At 42.1% G+C, this 17,324-nt stretch overlaps 3 protein-coding genes across 4 annotated transcripts; all 3 read right to left on the reverse strand.

Annotated features, from left to right (window-relative positions):
• Positions 1-1,982: 1,982 nt before the first annotated feature.
• On the reverse strand, positions 1,983-3,739 carry LOC144705792 (small ribosomal subunit protein eS26x-like). Its single transcript, XM_078578618.1, has 5 exons — positions 3,591-3,739; positions 3,375-3,467; positions 3,021-3,105; positions 2,830-2,960; positions 1,983-2,214 (listed from the first exon to the last, which is right to left on the reverse strand). The coding sequence occupies exons 1-5, from the start codon at positions 3,591-3,593 to the stop codon at positions 2,134-2,136; spliced, it is 393 nt and encodes a 130-aa protein (XP_078434744.1). The 5' UTR covers positions 3,594-3,739; the 3' UTR covers positions 1,983-2,133.
• Positions 3,740-8,289: 4,550 nt separating this feature from the next.
• On the reverse strand, positions 8,290-9,586 carry LOC144705541 (ethylene-responsive transcription factor ERF113-like). 2 transcript variants are annotated; one of them, XM_078578280.1, is made up of 3 exons: positions 9,444-9,586; positions 8,991-9,215; positions 8,290-8,911 (listed from the first exon to the last, which is right to left on the reverse strand). In XM_078578280.1, the coding sequence occupies exons 1-3, from the start codon at positions 9,544-9,546 to the stop codon at positions 8,367-8,369; spliced, it is 873 nt and encodes a 290-aa protein (XP_078434406.1). In that variant the 5' UTR covers positions 9,547-9,586; the 3' UTR covers positions 8,290-8,366. The 2 variants fall into 2 exon arrangements, with proteins under 2 accessions (XP_078434406.1, XP_078434407.1); XM_078578281.1 differs by lacking the exon at positions 9,444-9,586 and adding an exon at positions 9,299-9,419.
• Positions 9,587-10,734: 1,148 nt separating this feature from the next.
• On the reverse strand, positions 10,735-16,411 carry LOC144705539 (E3 ubiquitin-protein ligase ORTHRUS 2-like). The gene is made up of 8 exons (XM_078578279.1): positions 15,832-16,411; positions 14,347-14,879; positions 12,887-13,012; positions 12,697-12,796; positions 12,397-12,561; positions 12,167-12,305; positions 11,892-12,106; positions 10,735-11,229 (listed from the first exon to the last, which is right to left on the reverse strand). The coding sequence occupies exons 1-8, from the start codon at positions 16,282-16,284 to the stop codon at positions 10,855-10,857; spliced, it is 2,106 nt and encodes a 701-aa protein (XP_078434405.1). The 5' UTR covers positions 16,285-16,411; the 3' UTR covers positions 10,735-10,854.
• Between the last annotated feature and the right edge of the window lie 913 nt (positions 16,412-17,324).

Here is a 17,324-nt window from a genome sequence, read left to right on the forward strand (position 1 = left end):
CACTCTGATATAGTGATTGGAAATTTAAATCAGGCATTTTATGAGCCATCAAACTAGGGTTGAGAATTCTAGAAAGAGAAAATTGGCATTATCTGTTATATCAAATTTTATTGATATTTAGTTTTCAAATCTTTTTTTTAATTCGATTGCAATTTTAAATCAGGCATTAAGAGTCTTTGAATTGAGGAACAGAAATCTAGAGAGAGAAAGTGAGCCTAATCTATTATATCAAGATTTAGTGATATTTAAACTTTAGGTTCTTTTAATTTCATTTAAAATTAAAATCAGGCAATACGAGTGATCGAATTAGGGCCTGGAAATCTAGAGAGAGAAAGTGAGCTGAATCGGTTATAGGAAATTCTTCTGTTATTTAGTTTTCAAATCTATTTAAAGTTTGATGCTAAAATTAAATAAGGCATCAGGAGTCTTGGGATTATGGAATAACATTCTAAGAAGAGAAAGTAAGCATAATCAATGATATCAAATTTTCACGAATATTATTTTTAATAGTCTGTTATAGTGATTGGAAATTTAAATCAGGCATTTTATGAATCATCAAATTAGGGCAGAGATATCTAGAGCGAGAGAAAAAGCCTCATCTGTTAAATCAGTATTTCTTGATGTTTGTTCTTTAAGTTTTTTTTATTTAAACTAATGATATTTAAATCAGGAATTAACGGACAACATATAACTAAACATTAATAAAAGGCAGGGAATCTATCCCAGGTTTTATACATTTTTCGAAGTCATTAACTGATATGCTTACTTTCTAGTTTATGTGCCCTAATCCGAATACTTGCAATGCCTGGTTTAAAATTTTGGAATCATAATTAAAATAAATTTGAGAACTCAATAACTTTCAAATTTTATATAATCATTTCCGCTCACTTTTCACTCTAGATTTCCCTGCCCTAATTCGATCACTTATAGTCCCTGATTTAAATTTTAAATCAAAATAAAAAAACTTAAAGGTCAATTATCACTTAATATTCATTTAGCCGATGAGGCTCACTTTCTCTCTTTAGATTTCTATTTCCCAATCCAAAGATTCTTAATGCCTGATTTAAATTGGGAATCAAAATAAAAAAAGATTTTAAAACAAAGTATCACTAAATATTGATAAAATATAATGCTCATTTGTCGTAATATGATGACTCATAAAATATCTGATTTATATTTCTAGTCAATAAAAAAGACAAAATGAAATAATCATTAAATTTTGATTTTATTCATTAGACTCATTTTCTCTCTCTAGAATGCTGTTCCCTAATCCGAAGACTCGCAATGCCTGATTAAAATCAGGAGTAAAATGAGGATCAAATATCACTAAATATTGATATGACAAATGAGTCTCATTTTCTCATTCTAGATTTCTTTTTCCCAATCCAAAGACTCTAAATGCCTGATTTAAAGTTGGAATCTTGGTAAAAAAATTTATAAAATTAAATATTACTAAAATTTGACATAGTAGATTATGCTCACTTTCTGATGGAGCGCATCCAAACGGCGCTGACGAATCGTCAACAGAGTCGTCACCTCCATTACTGCCATCGCCAGCATCGCCATAGGTCCGAGTCCACATCCCAAGTTTAATCAATGGGGTGCCGACGGGCAATTTAAATTTAAATTTATATTCGATCACTCAATAATTTTAATCTCTTTTCTTAATTATATACTTTCAGATATCAGATGAGGATGCAACACTGGCCTGCGATGAAAAAATGTAATTCTAATCACATCTGAACATATGGAAACTGACCCGCCGTTGTTTGAGCTCTCACATCTGTCTCTAATCTACAAATTAATAATTTGTTTCTCTTCCCAGAATCGGCGTTCTGCTAGTAAGACTGATATCTATCGGATGACGCACGATAAACTTAAACTCCACCAAAGAAACTTAAATCAGTGATGTAACAGCTAGTATTAGTCTCAACGTTACCGTGTAAATTATTTCAAACATCAAGATTCTTCATACTGCAGCGTCGGTAAAAAACAAATAATCCACCAAAAATTAATGTCATACTTGCAAAATCTCTACGGATTCGATTGCAAATAAAGGAAATATTTGATAAAAAGGAACATTGCTCGATTCAACGTCAAAATAAAGGGAAATCCCGACCTGCTCCAGAGAGATTAAGTGCGGACTGGATTGCCAGCACCGACCGGTGGGCGAGGTCCCTGCCCTGGCGCTTGGCCAGGCCGAGCCGTGTCATCCTGAAACACGGAAGCCAAATTAAAATTATAAATGATTTCAGAAAAAAAATCACATCTGTAGACCAGCTAAAATGTAAGTGTTTGTGATACTGATAGGGCATTTAAAGAGTTGATTAATACAAGGTCTAGACTTATTGAACCACTGAAACTGCTGCGTAGGAACATGGAATCTAAGAATTCTACCGAAACTTTTAGGAACTACAGTGCTACCAAGCATCTTGTTGAAATATTTCAAGAATTTAATTAATCAGTTATAATGAGCTTCCGAAAAATCAAACCTTATGTCCAACACGGTAATGAAGATTACGAAAATGCTATTATAACCCAATAAGCCAGACCGAAATGGAACTGAACTACTTTAATCTCAGATCTTCATGCAACCATGCAACATAACAAATAATAGATTACACGACACCGTTCGAAGATGAATCTCGGATCAATCTAATCGTCATTGGCTGAACCATCCATATTTTCACAGCTTAAGAGGTAGTTATCCTCCATAACGCAGGATCACTACTTCAGAATTATGCCTCCATAACGGGTAATTTGCAATTAAAAATGTCGTAGAAAGATAACTAGTTTATTAAAGTGAGATTGTAAGGGCAGTTAACGTACCCTGCGTCTGAAGCGCTGCGGAGGCTCACGGTTCCTTCTGTTAGTGCGCGACCTCACACGCACAACGTGCGAGTGAATAGCACAGGAAATGCAGTAGTGAACCTTAGCATACAGCTTTGGGAGAGTGTAGCCTGAATGAAAAATCATATTAAAGTTTGCTCCTCAGACAATGATGGGAATAATATCATTACTTTCATAGACGCAAGCCTCCTGAATATCTCTAACAGCGGCTTGTTCGACTATGTTACGCACAAGAAACCTCTTTACGGCCTTGTCCTGTACATAAAATCATAGATGATGATTAGAAACCAATCAAGCTATCAAAGCTAAAACGATTCGATGTAGAAATGTTGGGCATCAGTGATCCTCCATAAGAACAAACCCAGATGTACAATTAAATAAACAAGGAGAGAACGGTAGTTACAAAATTATACACCGATGACGCAACCGAAAGATCAAACCATCGAAGCCCCCAAAGGATATACTTTTATGAAAAATCGAACCAACAACAATCCGTACAAAATCTAAAAGATAGAGAGATTCACCTTGGGACAGCATTTCGCGCAATTCGAGCAACGAATGAATTTCACGTGGCCACGCCCGTGCTTGTTTCTTCCTCCATTCCTACGCTTGAACGTCTACAAATGAAAACAAAAAAATACAGAAATCCCAGATCAAAAAAACACTAACTGGTGCGATTAACCGAAGGCGGTGCCTTTTCTCATCGTCATCGCAATTGCAAGAAGAGTAGAACAACCCACCATCTTGCTCCAAGACGAGCCGCTGCCGTCTCCAACGCTCGGGGAAACCCTGGCCTTCTCCCCAGCTCTCACAGCGGATGCGATTATTTATACCCAATAACCATCGATAAACAATGACACATATGCCCCTTAACAGAGATGGGCTGGCCATGACTCCATTACAAGCCCATTATACTGACCCAGTAAAACCCATTAACATTCCCCCGTCTGAAATCTAGGCCCAATAACAAAACAGCCCGGTAGAACTTTCCGTCCTGACCTTGGAATGAATGCCTTTGTATGGGAATGAAATTCATGTTCAAGATCCTGTTCTGTTCTAATGGAATGAATTTCTAAGCTTAGAATGAATTCCTGTTCTGTTCTGTCATCGTCATCATCTCAGTCTTGTCCGTCAGAATGGATGGGAATAAAAGAACATCAAATTCCCTAAATCCTAAACCCCAAACCCTTGTTGTCACTTAATAATCCGCAGTGCTGAGTGATGATCCTGTTGGGAACAGGCACACCCCTACCATCCCAATTGAGTTTGACATTGGGAATAGAATATGATAGACATTCTAATAGTGTTCGCCGGTCTCGATACTATTACCAGATGCCGGTATTGGGACGGATGCTGTATCAAATACCGGAAAGGGAATTTCCGGTATCCATTTTTTCGATATCCGGATACCGGATATCGGTATCGGACATCGGTTGCTACCGTGCCGATATCCAATACCGATATCCGTCTCGATGTCGTCATCAGCCTCCGTCTCGGGGGGGATGATGACGAAATCGGATATGGGGTGTGGATATCGGATTTTGATATCCTCATCGAAAGGATACTTTAAAATATTATTAACTGATAAATGTTCTGCGATTAGGATGGATTAACGTGGGCAAAAGAGTAATAGGAAAGTTTTCTGATTGATTATACATTTCGTTTAATATATACAGCCGAATATTTTTAATTTCTTCCATATGGGATAGCAGGATTCGGGTTTGGTGTTAAACTCCGAATCCCTTTATATCACATGGAAGAAAATAAAACTTTTCATTTCTATTTTTTGGACGATGTGTTATTATATTAAATGATGAACATATATAAGGGCCTTTAAATCAAGCGAGTATAGATTAAAATATTAATTTATCATCCAATATATAGTCGGACTCATTTAATATATACAGAGATTTTTTAAAAATTTCTTCCATGTGGGATAACGGGATTATGAGTTTACATTAAACTTCGAATCCTGTTATCCCATAAGGACTGAGGTTAATAATAAATCAAAACCTTATGACGCTGATGCATATAAGTCATTGAATGTTGTGAAAAGCTTTTTTTTCCATCTATACCGGATATCGGTATCTGGATACCGGTTTCGACATCCGGATATTGAAATTCGATATCTGGTATCCGGTACCCGTTTCGTCCTCATCCCCCCAATATCCGGTATCGATATCTGTCTACACCTAAAGGACGGATATCGACCGATATCCAATATCCGATATTAGACACCGTCCCGGTTTTCTCCCGGATATCGGATATCAGTTGTTTGATATCATATATCGGACGGATATCAGTTGGGCGAACCCTACATTCTAATCCATTGAAGTTTTTAAAATTCAATAAAGTTATTATATAATTATTATTTATTGCATTTGTCGTGTGTTCCAAACAATTTTATTGTCCCGAAGAAAAAAAACTGTATTGTCCTTTAGGTAGACCCAAATTTTTCCCTTGTCGGTCACCTGAGGCTCTAGAGGAGATGGTTTTTTCAGCCCAAGATGAAAAATTTGTCATGTCAGCATCTAGTGGCTGTTATATTTTCTTTGTTAGAGCGAAGATCATTGTGCTATTGACTCTGTTGTTGTCTATCCTTTGAGGCTATATTTTTTCCAACTTTCCGCGATACTGTGAATAAAAACATGGCATTTTAAACAAATTTGACCAAAAAAATGCTAATGTATAACAATCACGATGTCAGATTGAACACACATGTAAAAAACAATGTCCCCTTACTCTAAGAAGCTATCTATGTAGTATGTCAGTGAACATATTATTTTATATTTATTGGCCACATATATGAAACTATGAAGGGCACGTGTTATATTAGACAAGAAAAAACATTTTGCGGCAACACTTGTCATTGGCTTACAACGTAGACTGATGATGGATGATGATTTACGATCCCTAATCACAAAACAGTGAATATAATATTTTATTATTCTATATTTATTGGCCACATATATGAAATTATGAAGGATACATCATATATTAGACAAGAAAAAAATTTACATATCCATCCACCTCCCGACTAGAAATGTATCTTTGGTTGGCCCAGTTGGGTAGGTTTCTTAAAGTCTCATGGCACATAAGAAATTATGAAGGGGACATGGAATATTATATAAGAATATATATATATATTCTGCAAATCACTTGACTCGAAACTCGAAGATAAAATGAATATTAAAACATATTATTCTATATTTATTGGTCACATAAATGAAATTATGAAGGGCACATGGTTATATTAGACAAGAAAAAAATTTACATAATCATCCACCTCTTGACTAGAAATGTATCTAGGGTTGGCCCAATTAGGAAGGTCTTTTAAAGTTTTATTGGACATGGAATAATAGATAAGAACACGTATATATTATAAATGACTCGACTCGAAATGTGAAGATAACATGAGTTTTTTTACAAAAAACTTGCCAGAGCTTATCCAACAAAAGAAGAAGATGATGATCAAAGGAAGAAGATGCATGCTCTCATCTCGGTTTAAACCTTCAGCCAGGCAGGCAGGCTCTACGATCTCCATCTACGCTGGCCATCTTCTCTCAGAGTTCCACTTCCCGGTAAAGCACCGGGGCCACTATAAAACGTCAAATCAAAGGAGAGGGAAAGAACGGGGAGATTCGTCTACACATGGTGTAGCTCAGGACTAGGGAGAGAAGGCAGAAGCTAGCGACGAGCCCTGGGCTCTGATTCCGGGTCCAATCACTAGCCTGGGCATCGCACCTTCCCTTGGGACTTAGCCGCGACTGCGAGCTCCGAGTTCCTCTCCGCCGTGGCTGCTAAGGCCTTTTCCCAGACCCCTTTTCCTTTCTTAATTTAGCCGCAAAGATTGACGTTATCGCCGCCCGGGGACCGCACTTCCTCGTTGTTTTTTTTCTCCTCGCCTGCGGGGAAAAGCTTTCTCCACTGGAGATGATTCCTTCTCTGCCATCCTCGGAGACTTTCTCTCCTCCAAACTTTCTGTCTTCTTGCGACAATTTCTGCACCAGTTATTTAAAGTCTTAAACATTCTTTATGAAAGAGAATGACCCGTTATTATCTCCGATTATCACATCTTTCCCAAGGGAAAGCTAAATAATTGAACGCGGCATTAGAGCAAGCCGTGACAGAGACTGTTTACTGGACATTATCACCTCACTTCCAAGGGAAAAGAGTGACCGGGAGAATTGGTCTTAAGATGTAACCAGATATTTAGAGAGAGAGAGATGAACGTATTTATATTTATAGAGGGAGAGAGAGAGAGTGACCCATTATCGGAATAACAAGAGAGGGTCGAAAAAACATGCGAAAAAGCCTCTAAATGCTTGACCAGTTGAATTTCTTGGAGAGACGTTTGATGGAACGTGGGAAACTTGCTGGTGTGGAAACAATCTGTTGCATCATAACAAGAAAGCGAAGGATCTTGAAGCAGTCTGATTTCTGCAGAATCGGCAATAACTCTGTCAGTGGTCAATCGAGTTTTAACCATTCTTCCACTAGGTGTTTACCGCAAAAACAATGGCATTAGCGCTAATAATCAGTCTTATTCCTCTATTTAGCCGATAGTGCAGGTAGCTTAGTTCATGGCCGGCCACGTCTTCTGCATGGAATGCATGGCACGTCGAAGAACCAGGAATGGAAAAGAAAGAGGTTGACCGCTATATTGGACGCTTTGGTTTTTCTAAAGAAAGACGTTGCTGAAACGTCAGCCTACGCGGCTCTCTCTTGTCGGCTGCCATGGCAGAATGGGCAGTTTACATTGAAGGTGAGTTCCAGGTGGTCTGCGAGGGCAGGCCAGTATCCGGGTCTTCTTCAGATTCAAGGAGCACATCAATAAGAATCCCGGTAATCTAAAACAAAAAATCAAAGGAAAATTACGTAATTTATCTCATCTTCTTCGAAACCACTATGTCTTCGAACATAGAATCACGACATTAGCAGCAAGATATATCTCACCTTCTTCGTTCTGGATGCAGGATGAAGTTTCAAACCAGGGAAACACAAACTTGGAGAGATTCAGGGGAGCGACAGAGGACTTCCGCTTTGCTTTCCTCGACTGATATCATACGAAACCAGAATCTCTCCGAGCATAGAATCATAACATTTGCATCAAATTTTATCTCTTCTTCGTTTTGGATGTAAGATGAAGTTTCAAACCAGGGAAAGACAAAAACTTGCAGATATTCAGGGAGTGACAGAGGACTTCCGCTTTGCTTTCCTCGACTGATATCATACGAAACCAGAATCTCTCCGAGCATAGAACCATACCATTTGCATCAAAATTTATCTCGTCTTCTTCGTTTTGGATGTAAGATGAAGTTTCAAACCAGGGAAAGACAAGAACTTGTAGAGATTCAGGGAGTAACAGAGCACTTTCGCTCAACTGATATCATACGAAACCAGAATCTCTCCGAGCATTGAATCATAACATTTGCATCAAAATTTAATCTCATCTTCTTCGTTCTCGATGCAAGATGAAGTTTCAAACCAGGGAAAAAAGACAAACTCGGAGAGATTCAAGGGAGAGACAGAGAACTCTCGCTCGACCTTCCCCCTCCGATAGGCCTATCGAGTTCGGGCAAAGAGGAGCTGGAAGAAGAACTGGTGAAGGGGGAGGAGAGGCCGACGAGCCCTTGACGAGAGCTCCCGGGGGCCGCCATTAACGGCGGAACGCTAGAAAACAAGATACGCCGGCCGTAGAGCCGCCCCGCCACAGTATGAAGATCGTCGTCTCCCCCGCGAAGGAGTTGCGCGTACTGGAGAATATCAGGGTAAGAAGGAAGGTCCCTCAGCGCAGTCCCAGAAGCCTGTCTAGGAATCCCCGCAGAGACGAGGAAACCGAGATCAGTCCTCGCTTGAACTCTCTCCGGGAAATTGAGCTTCGCCTTGGCGCCTTTGAACCGAAGAGCCGCCTCGTCGTAGGCGGCCGCCGCGCCTTCCGCCGTGTCAAACGTGCCCAGCCAGACTCTAGCGGCCTTCTTCGGGTCTCTGATCTCCGCCGCCCACTTCCCCCACGGCCTCTGCCTCACTCCTCTGTAGTGCCTTCTCCTCGGCGGAGCGACTATCTCACGAAAGAACAGATACAAAACCAGTTACAATATCTCGGCGCTTTCTAAGAGAAAACGGAGAAAAAAACGTACCTTGTTCTTCCGCGCGAGAAGATAGCGGCACGGCCGCTATCGGAGGCTTCTCATGGGGTGCTCCGATAACGTGCTTAAGCGCGGAGACTACGATAGTCGCATCCTGGTCGGCCATGTCTGAAGAAAATTGCCAGCGTAGCTCTTCTTCTTCTTCTTCTTCTTCTTCCTCCCGTTCATCAGGAGGAAGAGGCCGCTTCCCTTGCCTCGAATCCAGCTTTCCCTGAGCTGGAAAGAAGAAGAACGCCGAAGAAAAACCTCGGTAAGAACTTAGAACTCGCGTTTGATTTATCTTCTTCTACGCGTTTTACCCTCCTCGCTGATACAGAGGTGAGAGAAAGAAGAGTGAGAGATTAGTCGCCCTTGCGTCATTTCCGTAGGCTTCTCTCCTACCGACTTGTAATGCGCTCGACTGCACCCTACATTAAATTCATGGGCAAGAAGAACCCCACGTACAAGCAAATGCCGAAACGCACGAGTTTGTCCGCATGCATCGCTCCCCCGGAGATTTCCCACCGTCCGATCTTCTACGGAAATCGATCCGGGCCGTCGATGACATGATACATGCATGGAAGCCGAGAGAAGAAAGCTACAGAGAGAAAAGCGTATGAGATTAGACGTCTGTTCTAGCACTCAGATATAATTCTGGAAAGTCCAGACGTGGATGATGGACGGGACGGGACGAAGATCCTCCCGGATTGGGACGGGACGGGACACAGGCAGGACTCTTTTTTTTTTCTAAGACTTCTGGGTGGGACGGTTATTTCATCCACCTCCACTGGAGGTCTCAGGACCAATTTCAGTCCCGATTTTCGTCCAACATCGCAGACTGGATTATTTTTTTCGTCCTGGGATGTAAAAACCGTCCCGTCCTCGTCCCTGCACTAGTATAGTTCCAGATCATCCGGGACGTGGACAATGGACGGAACGGGACGAAGATCCTCCCGTCCAACGTCCGGAATCAGTGTAAGGACACAGACAGGACGGTTTCTTAGTCAGAGACCTCCGGACGAGACAGTTTTTTTGTCCAAGTGGACTAAAAACATCCCGTCCAGAGGCCTCAGGATGAATTTCCATCCTGATTTTCGTCCAACCTTGCAGTTGAGATGATTTTTTCTTCCTGGGATGTAAAAACAGTCCCATCCTCGTCCCTGCTCTAGTATAGTTATGGATCATCCGGGACGTGGACGATGGACGGGATGGGACGAAGATCCTCCCGTCCAATGTCTGGAATCAGTGCAAGGACACAGACAGGACGGCTTCTTAGTCAGAGACCTCCGGACGAGACAGTTTTTTCATCTTAGTGGACGAAAACCATTCAGCCTGGAGGTCTTGGGACAAATTTCCGTCCCGATTTTCGTCCAACCTTGCAGACGAGATGATTTTTTCTTCCTGGGATGTAAAAACCGTCCAGTCCTCGTCCGTGCAGTAGTATAGTTACAGATCATCTGGGACTTGGACGATGGATGAGATGGGACGAAGATCCTCCCGTCCGACGTCCGAAATCAGTGCAAGGACAGGGACAGGACGATTTCTTAGTCAGAGACCTCTGGACAAGACAGTTTTTACATCTTAGTGGACGAAAACCATCCCGCCCGGAGGTCTTTGGACAAATTTCCGTCCCGATTTGCGTCCAACCTTGCAGACGGGATGATTTTTTCGTCCTGGGACAAAAAACCCGTCTAGTCCGCATCCCTGCACTATATCCCCAGCAAAACTCCACTGAGGTTTAAAGAATCCGTGCCCAAAAATGCAAACATCTCTTTTTAACCTCTGCACGAAACCATCGTTCTACAAGAAAAAAAAAGAGGGAACAAGTATTTTGGCAGTTGATTTCTCATCTTCATCTTTCAGACTATCATAGTGTTCACTTGGACATGGAAGAACAGGAAGACCTGGTAACTCGACGAGCAGGGACTGTTTTGGGAGTTGACTTCTCAGGTTCTTCTTGATCTTCCAGATTATCATCATGATCATCATCATCATCCTCCGCCATTGATCCAGCAGCTTTGGCATTTGATCTCGACCGTCGGATCCAAGGTCGTCGAGGAACCAGCCTCTTTCTTTTCAGAGGGGTGGCAGTCTGAACCTTCTCGTTCTTTTCAATTTCCTCTTCTGAATTAGTCAAGTCGCTCTCCGGTTCTCCCTCCATAACGCTCTCTTTGGCCTCCTCATTCTCGACGCTCTCTTCCTCTTCCTTGCGCTGGAGTGACTCGATCAGGTCCATCATCTCTCTGTTGACCTGGAATTAACAAGTTTTTTAAGCTCCTGAATAATATTTCAGGGATGCCGACGGGATAATCTTTTTGTCCCGCGACGAAAAAGTTGTCCCGTCCAAGAATTTTGGGACGAAAATTCGTCCCGGCGACCACCGGACGGGACAGTTTTTGTCCAGAGGTCTCAAACGATGGACGGACGGATGTGGACGCAAAACCGCCGGACTCACATCCGACAGTTGAGATCTTACCACGTGGCATTGCTACAACAATTTGCATCAAGGTCCATGTATTTTTTTGCCTGTGCAAACTGAGCCTGCTCAGAATTAATTGTACATACGTCCATTTGCATTCTCCCTCCATATTTTCCTTAAAAACTTAGAAAAATCTATATTAATATATTAAAAATATGAAATGGGTTTTTTTTCTCCGGGACTAATTTCAAGACGGAAATTAGTTCCAGGAGGATTGGATGCGACGAAAAACCGGTATGATTGGACAGGACGGTTTTTTAATCGTTGGACAAAAAACCATCCTGTCCTTCGTTTCTGAACTCACTCTGGACGTTGGACCGGACAAAATTCGTCACGTCCCATCCATAGTCCACGTCCGGGACAATCCAGAACTATACAGGCACAATTATTTACAAAGATAAAGGGTTCATTTATAGCCATGATGTAAGAATTACCTGCGGCGCTTGGAGAAACTCGGATATATCGTTTGGGCAGGAAGGGCACTTCCGGGTGATTTTCTGGGCTCTCAGAGATCGCCCTCCACTGCTCCTCTCTCTCAGTGCAGAGAGCTCTTCGTAAGAGCCCAAGAGACAAGACTTGCAGAAGTTGTGCCCGCACGGCGTGGTAAGCGGATGCGCCATGATTTTCTTGCACAGCAGGCAGCTGAATTCTGTAGAAACACTGCAGGTAAGAACATATAAAAATATTTTAAATTTTTTTTTGATTTTACCCTTCAGCATCTTATCACGGACAGAGAGACGGGAAGTCTTAGAAGCCCGTTGCACTCGCTTTCTGCCGTCGGCGTCTAAGGATACGACAGACTTCTGGCTTGCAGGCGGCGGTGTGAACCACTTCCAGCCGTCCTTCTCCTGGATAACATTGCAGCGTTGTTAGTAGGAGAGTTCCACCTGAGCAGTAGACTAGATTTTTTTTGTTTTGAGAGAGAGAAAATTATCGAACATCGTAGTCCCAGGCGGCTTTCCCCGTCCTCTTCCACACGTCCGTTGCCCCTTTGAGCTCTGCTACTTTCGGCAATGGCCTGGGCCGATCCCCCTGCGTGTCGCTTGTCCATGGCGCCGGATCGTTGTCGCATCGAACAAACAGGTATCGACAGACTCTGAATCCCTGAAATCCAAGGTTTTAAAAATTATAACCCCATTAATACTGATCTTATTCCACTAATCTTATTCTCAAAACTCAGTTAGCTTAGACCAGGGACTATTTACTCATCGTTATCAAGTAAAGCTGTGATGAGAGTACCTGAACCCCTACTTTGCGCCAGCACATCTCGATCCTGTAGACTCCATCGTAACGCACGCCCTTCTCGGGGGCATATGAAGATCGTTTCTCCTTGTGGGATCTGCGGATTTCATGAAGAATTTAAATCATGAAGATAGCTTTATGAATTGGATTTGCATGGCAGAAAAATGAAATATAGACGGTGACCAACCTCACGACACGGACTGGATAACCTTTCTGACAGCTGACCTTCAAAGCTTGATTGAGCTTCTCAAACTTCTGGTCAAAAGACTGCTCCTTGTTGGTTCTTTTGTTCCCACTGAGGTCCCTTCCGCCGCTGCAGTGACAATGAAAGTTTCAAGAACTTGTTTGTAAAAAACCCCACGAATGAAGAAAAATTGAGCAGCCCGGCAATGCTCAATGTCAGATGATTTACAGATTACCGACAAGTAATTTTTAAAAAGCTATTAACTGGATTGTCCAGAAAATTGCTTTCCCCTAGTATATTGAATCCAATGGTCATCCATCAGAATCCTATAAGGCAACAAGAATCGTTAATCCATACGACGAGCAAAAACCTAAAAGCATTTAGTGAAACTTGTCATATATGGAGCTTGCAATTCATACAACACAGAGGGAAGAACTAGACGAAGTGGTATTGGTCAAAAGAATATAAATATGGTAATCCTCGCTACGGAAACTCAGACTACAGAGGCATATCATCATGGAACAACGGGCATTGCAGAATGATGAAGTTAAATTACCATTATAATGAAGGTATGCCTGCCACTGGCAGTCAATCCTGATGTGTTGCAGAGGCTGAATGCGTAGTACTACAACAATCGAGAATTCTACACATTTGAATGTGTTGAACTATCATATATTAGACGGGAGTCACAAGCTAACCGCAGACGGCTGATGCAGCAACGGACAACATCTAATCAATAGGGGTATGTTTGTTCCCTCTCATATATAATAATATACCACAAAAGTATGACATTATGTATTGCTTCATCAATCCAAATCGCGACAACCCGTTAGCCCACAATTAAACGAATCTCGTTAACGTTACAATATCTGTCCCACAGGCATGATGAAAGTCTGGCGAAATCTGAGGCGCCGATTTCTCGAAGAATGTTTTTCAATACGAGAGAAAAAATTCAGAAGTGACAAGAACTGACTTCAATATTTGCTTACATGATTCTTTCTGGTGGGATGTATGACTCATTGCATTGCTCTCCACATCAAGCCATAAAACTTCACAATGTGACGAGAACGAAAAAATACAAAAACATTATTATTGAATTACAAGCACCGGGAGACGACCAATACAATTCAAGAATCAGTCATGCCGAACGGGTAAATCAAGAAACGCTGATACTAGACGCCCATGATGGTCAAGCTAGTATACACTCTATCCGCTGTGTCTTTAATCTTACTTAATAAATACAGTCATCAGCATGTCTGCAAGTCCCCAATTACAACGGCTGTGCAGATACATAATACACTAGCTGTTTTGCTTCAATGGAAATCAGTTTCTCCAGATTAAAATAACGCAATACTAAAAAATTTCCTGGAAGGGAAATGCAGAATCAACGCAACAAATGTCCTCAGGGGGGACTGGCTTCCCCAAATACTGGAGATAAGACATTGAAAAGATTCGAATGATACCTGCCAGTGTATAGGAACCACTCTCCATGGTCTTCGTCATCTTTATAACCCCCAGAGAGTGCAACAGACTGGGCACCGTAACCTGACTGCCCAGCTATACCAGCCACATGAGGGAAATGGGCGCCCCACTGTCTGCACTCCAACCGATCATCCCATGTCCTGCCCACATAAACACCCTCTCCATACTTGGGATCATAATCCTTCGTTATTGGGCCGAAATGATCAGGAGGTATTGTTACGAAAATTTGGCCACTGCAAGCATTGGCCTTTCCGGCCCGCTTGGCCCGCTCTGTCGTGTACGCTTCTTCTGGTCTGTCTTCGTTCCGGACATAATGGTAAACCTGAGATGAACCGTTTGAACTGGCCGACTTTGCTGCCCTTGCAGTCCTAATTGCGAAAACAAGAGCTGAATTGATGCGCGGTTGTGATGCCATGCTAGGGGGGATTCGGGCTCGGCATTTGGCACAAGTTTGCTTTGATTGCCCGACCCATCTTTGGAAACATTTGAGACAGAAGTTGTGACCACAGGGAGTCTGCAAATATTGAACGAAGATGATCAATTCAGTAATTGTAACATAAAAGATTCGCCCTGTTCCAATTCATCAGTTCTTTATTAGAGCGAAATAAGCCTCAAATTTAACACAATCACTACCACAATAAACTAATGAGCTACTAATTAGACGAGGAGTCCAATGTTTAAGAGATGATGTATACGAGACAGCCAACAGAAGATAACTAGTCGACATTAACAAAACAAATGAAGCAATAAAGTCAGCGTAGTCAAGAGGAGAGTCGCCCATCAAAATATTTCAATTCTACATAACCGCGGAATATTCATCTAACGTAAACGATATTTACCAAAATCACAATTTCTGCATCCGCTTATGGCGAAAATAAACTATTGAGCCACCCGATACAAATATGTAGGAGACCAGTCGTTAACATAGCAAACATCGATGAAGTTCATAACTCACGGTGACGAGGAAAGTCACCAAAATTTTCATGTCTCAGTACTTGATTAAAGCGGAATTACCCTCTAAGATGAACCATAGTTAGTACAATAAATAGCACAAGAGCCACTGACGACAAGAATTAAGCAGTTAATCACCATCCACTGACATAAAATTCAACGGTAGACAAGTTGTCAACAAAACGGACATCAATGATACACTCACTCTAATAAGGAGAGTCGGCGCATCTCAATACTAGATAAGAGGGGAATAGACCTCTAAAATTAACGATATTTACGACAATGATAATTTCTGAAGCCGCCACTGACAAGAAATAAAATAATGAATCATCAGGCACTGTGTATAGGAGAGGAGTCGTTGAAATAATCGACATCAAAAATGAATTTATGCCGAAGTAAGATATAACACATTATCGCTTGTAATCTCTAAAGATCAACATGGACCAGGATATTATCTAAAGTTAATTCAAATATTTCGAATAATGTAGCTACTGGGGATAGTAATGTTCGCTTACAGTAACGGGCCTCTCCGGTAACTGCATGCACATCGCACACTTAAACTTCTCATCCAAAAGATCAAGAACTTCGTGATCGCCCCCTCGGCCTCTATCCTTCCCACCGGCATCCTCGTCCAGCCCACAAACCCCATTGCTGAGAAGTTCCTGGCGCCGCTTGGCCTTCTCTTGCTCGGTCAACCCTTCGATCCGCTCAATAGCCTGGATCGCCGCGACGAGATCGGAACCCCCTCCCGCTCTCGCCGGCTTCCCGCTACTGTTCTCGCGTGCCGGGGCAGCGCAATCGGGGCATTCCCAAGAAGACAAGGACGGAAGCAGATCCAATGGCTTGGACAAGCAAGGAACGTGCCACGGCGTGGCGCAAGTGCTACAGACGATGGTTTCTTCCACTGGAGACTTCTTCTTGCAGAGCATGCAAATCCCTTCCCCGTCGCACGGGAGATCTGTCGCCATGGCGAGGTCGGCTGAAGCGATCTTCCCTTCTCTGGGAGATGAAAAGAGGCGCAGGTTTCTAAAGAGAGCGTCCCTCAAAATTTGAATTTCTGTTCCCGCCTTGCAGCTGGAAGCGGAACAGACCTTAATTCTCGACGAAATTTAAGTTTTAACCTGTAATTGTAATTAAGAGTTGGGACGGTTAGGGTTCGACACGTCCGGACGTGATTATTAACGGAGAAGTGACATGGATGTGATGACGATAGAATTGACATGACAATAGTGAAAAAATTAATTATGATCATGTCATGTCGATGGACCATCATGTCATGTCAGTGGTCATTGTCCGGGGCCTAATTTTACATAGAAGAGTAAAGTAGTGGGAGACCCCGGAGCTGTATGGGAAAGTGAAGATAGGGAAATAGGAACAAGGTTGGATCAAATTTTGATCACAGTTGTTTCGGTTGATCAAAATGATATTTGATCTGAATAGTTTGAATCTTTCGAGTTAAGAAGTTTGTTAGTTGAATTTGTTCTACATACTTCGATTCCATTCCTTTTGAAAATTCGAAATTGATCACATTTGATTCGAACCAAGTATAATAGTCATCCGCTTCTCATGCACTCTCACTCTCTGTCTATTTCTCCCTTTCTTTGTGTTTGATGAAATTCGAAATTGATTACTTCCTCTATTTCTCCTCTTCTTTGTCTCTTTCTTTCTCTTTCCCTCCTTTTCATCATTTGTTTTGGGAAGAGATGGGACCGAACCGGACCATCAGTCAACTTTAAAGGGCTGACCGAACTTTCCGGTCTGAATCTGGTTTGCACATTGAATCGGGCCAAAGACCGTTACTCTCTCTCTCTCATCTGCTCTCTCCCCCTCTCTCCTTCTGTTCTCCCTCATTCTCTCCCTCTCTCCCTCTCGTTCTCTCTCTCTCTTTGTCATCCTCTTTCCTTCTCGCCTGCGTGTTCTCTCTCCCTCTATTTATCTCTCTCGTTTTCTCGTTCTCGCATTGTCTCTCCCGCTTGTTCTCTCTCTCACTCTCTCTCGTTTGTTCTCT

This window comes from Wolffia australiana, chromosome 7 (genome assembly GCF_029677425.1).
Source record: "Wolffia australiana isolate 7733 chromosome 7, ASM2967742v1".
NCBI classification, from domain to species: Eukaryota; Viridiplantae; Streptophyta; class Magnoliopsida; order Alismatales; family Araceae; genus Wolffia; species Wolffia australiana.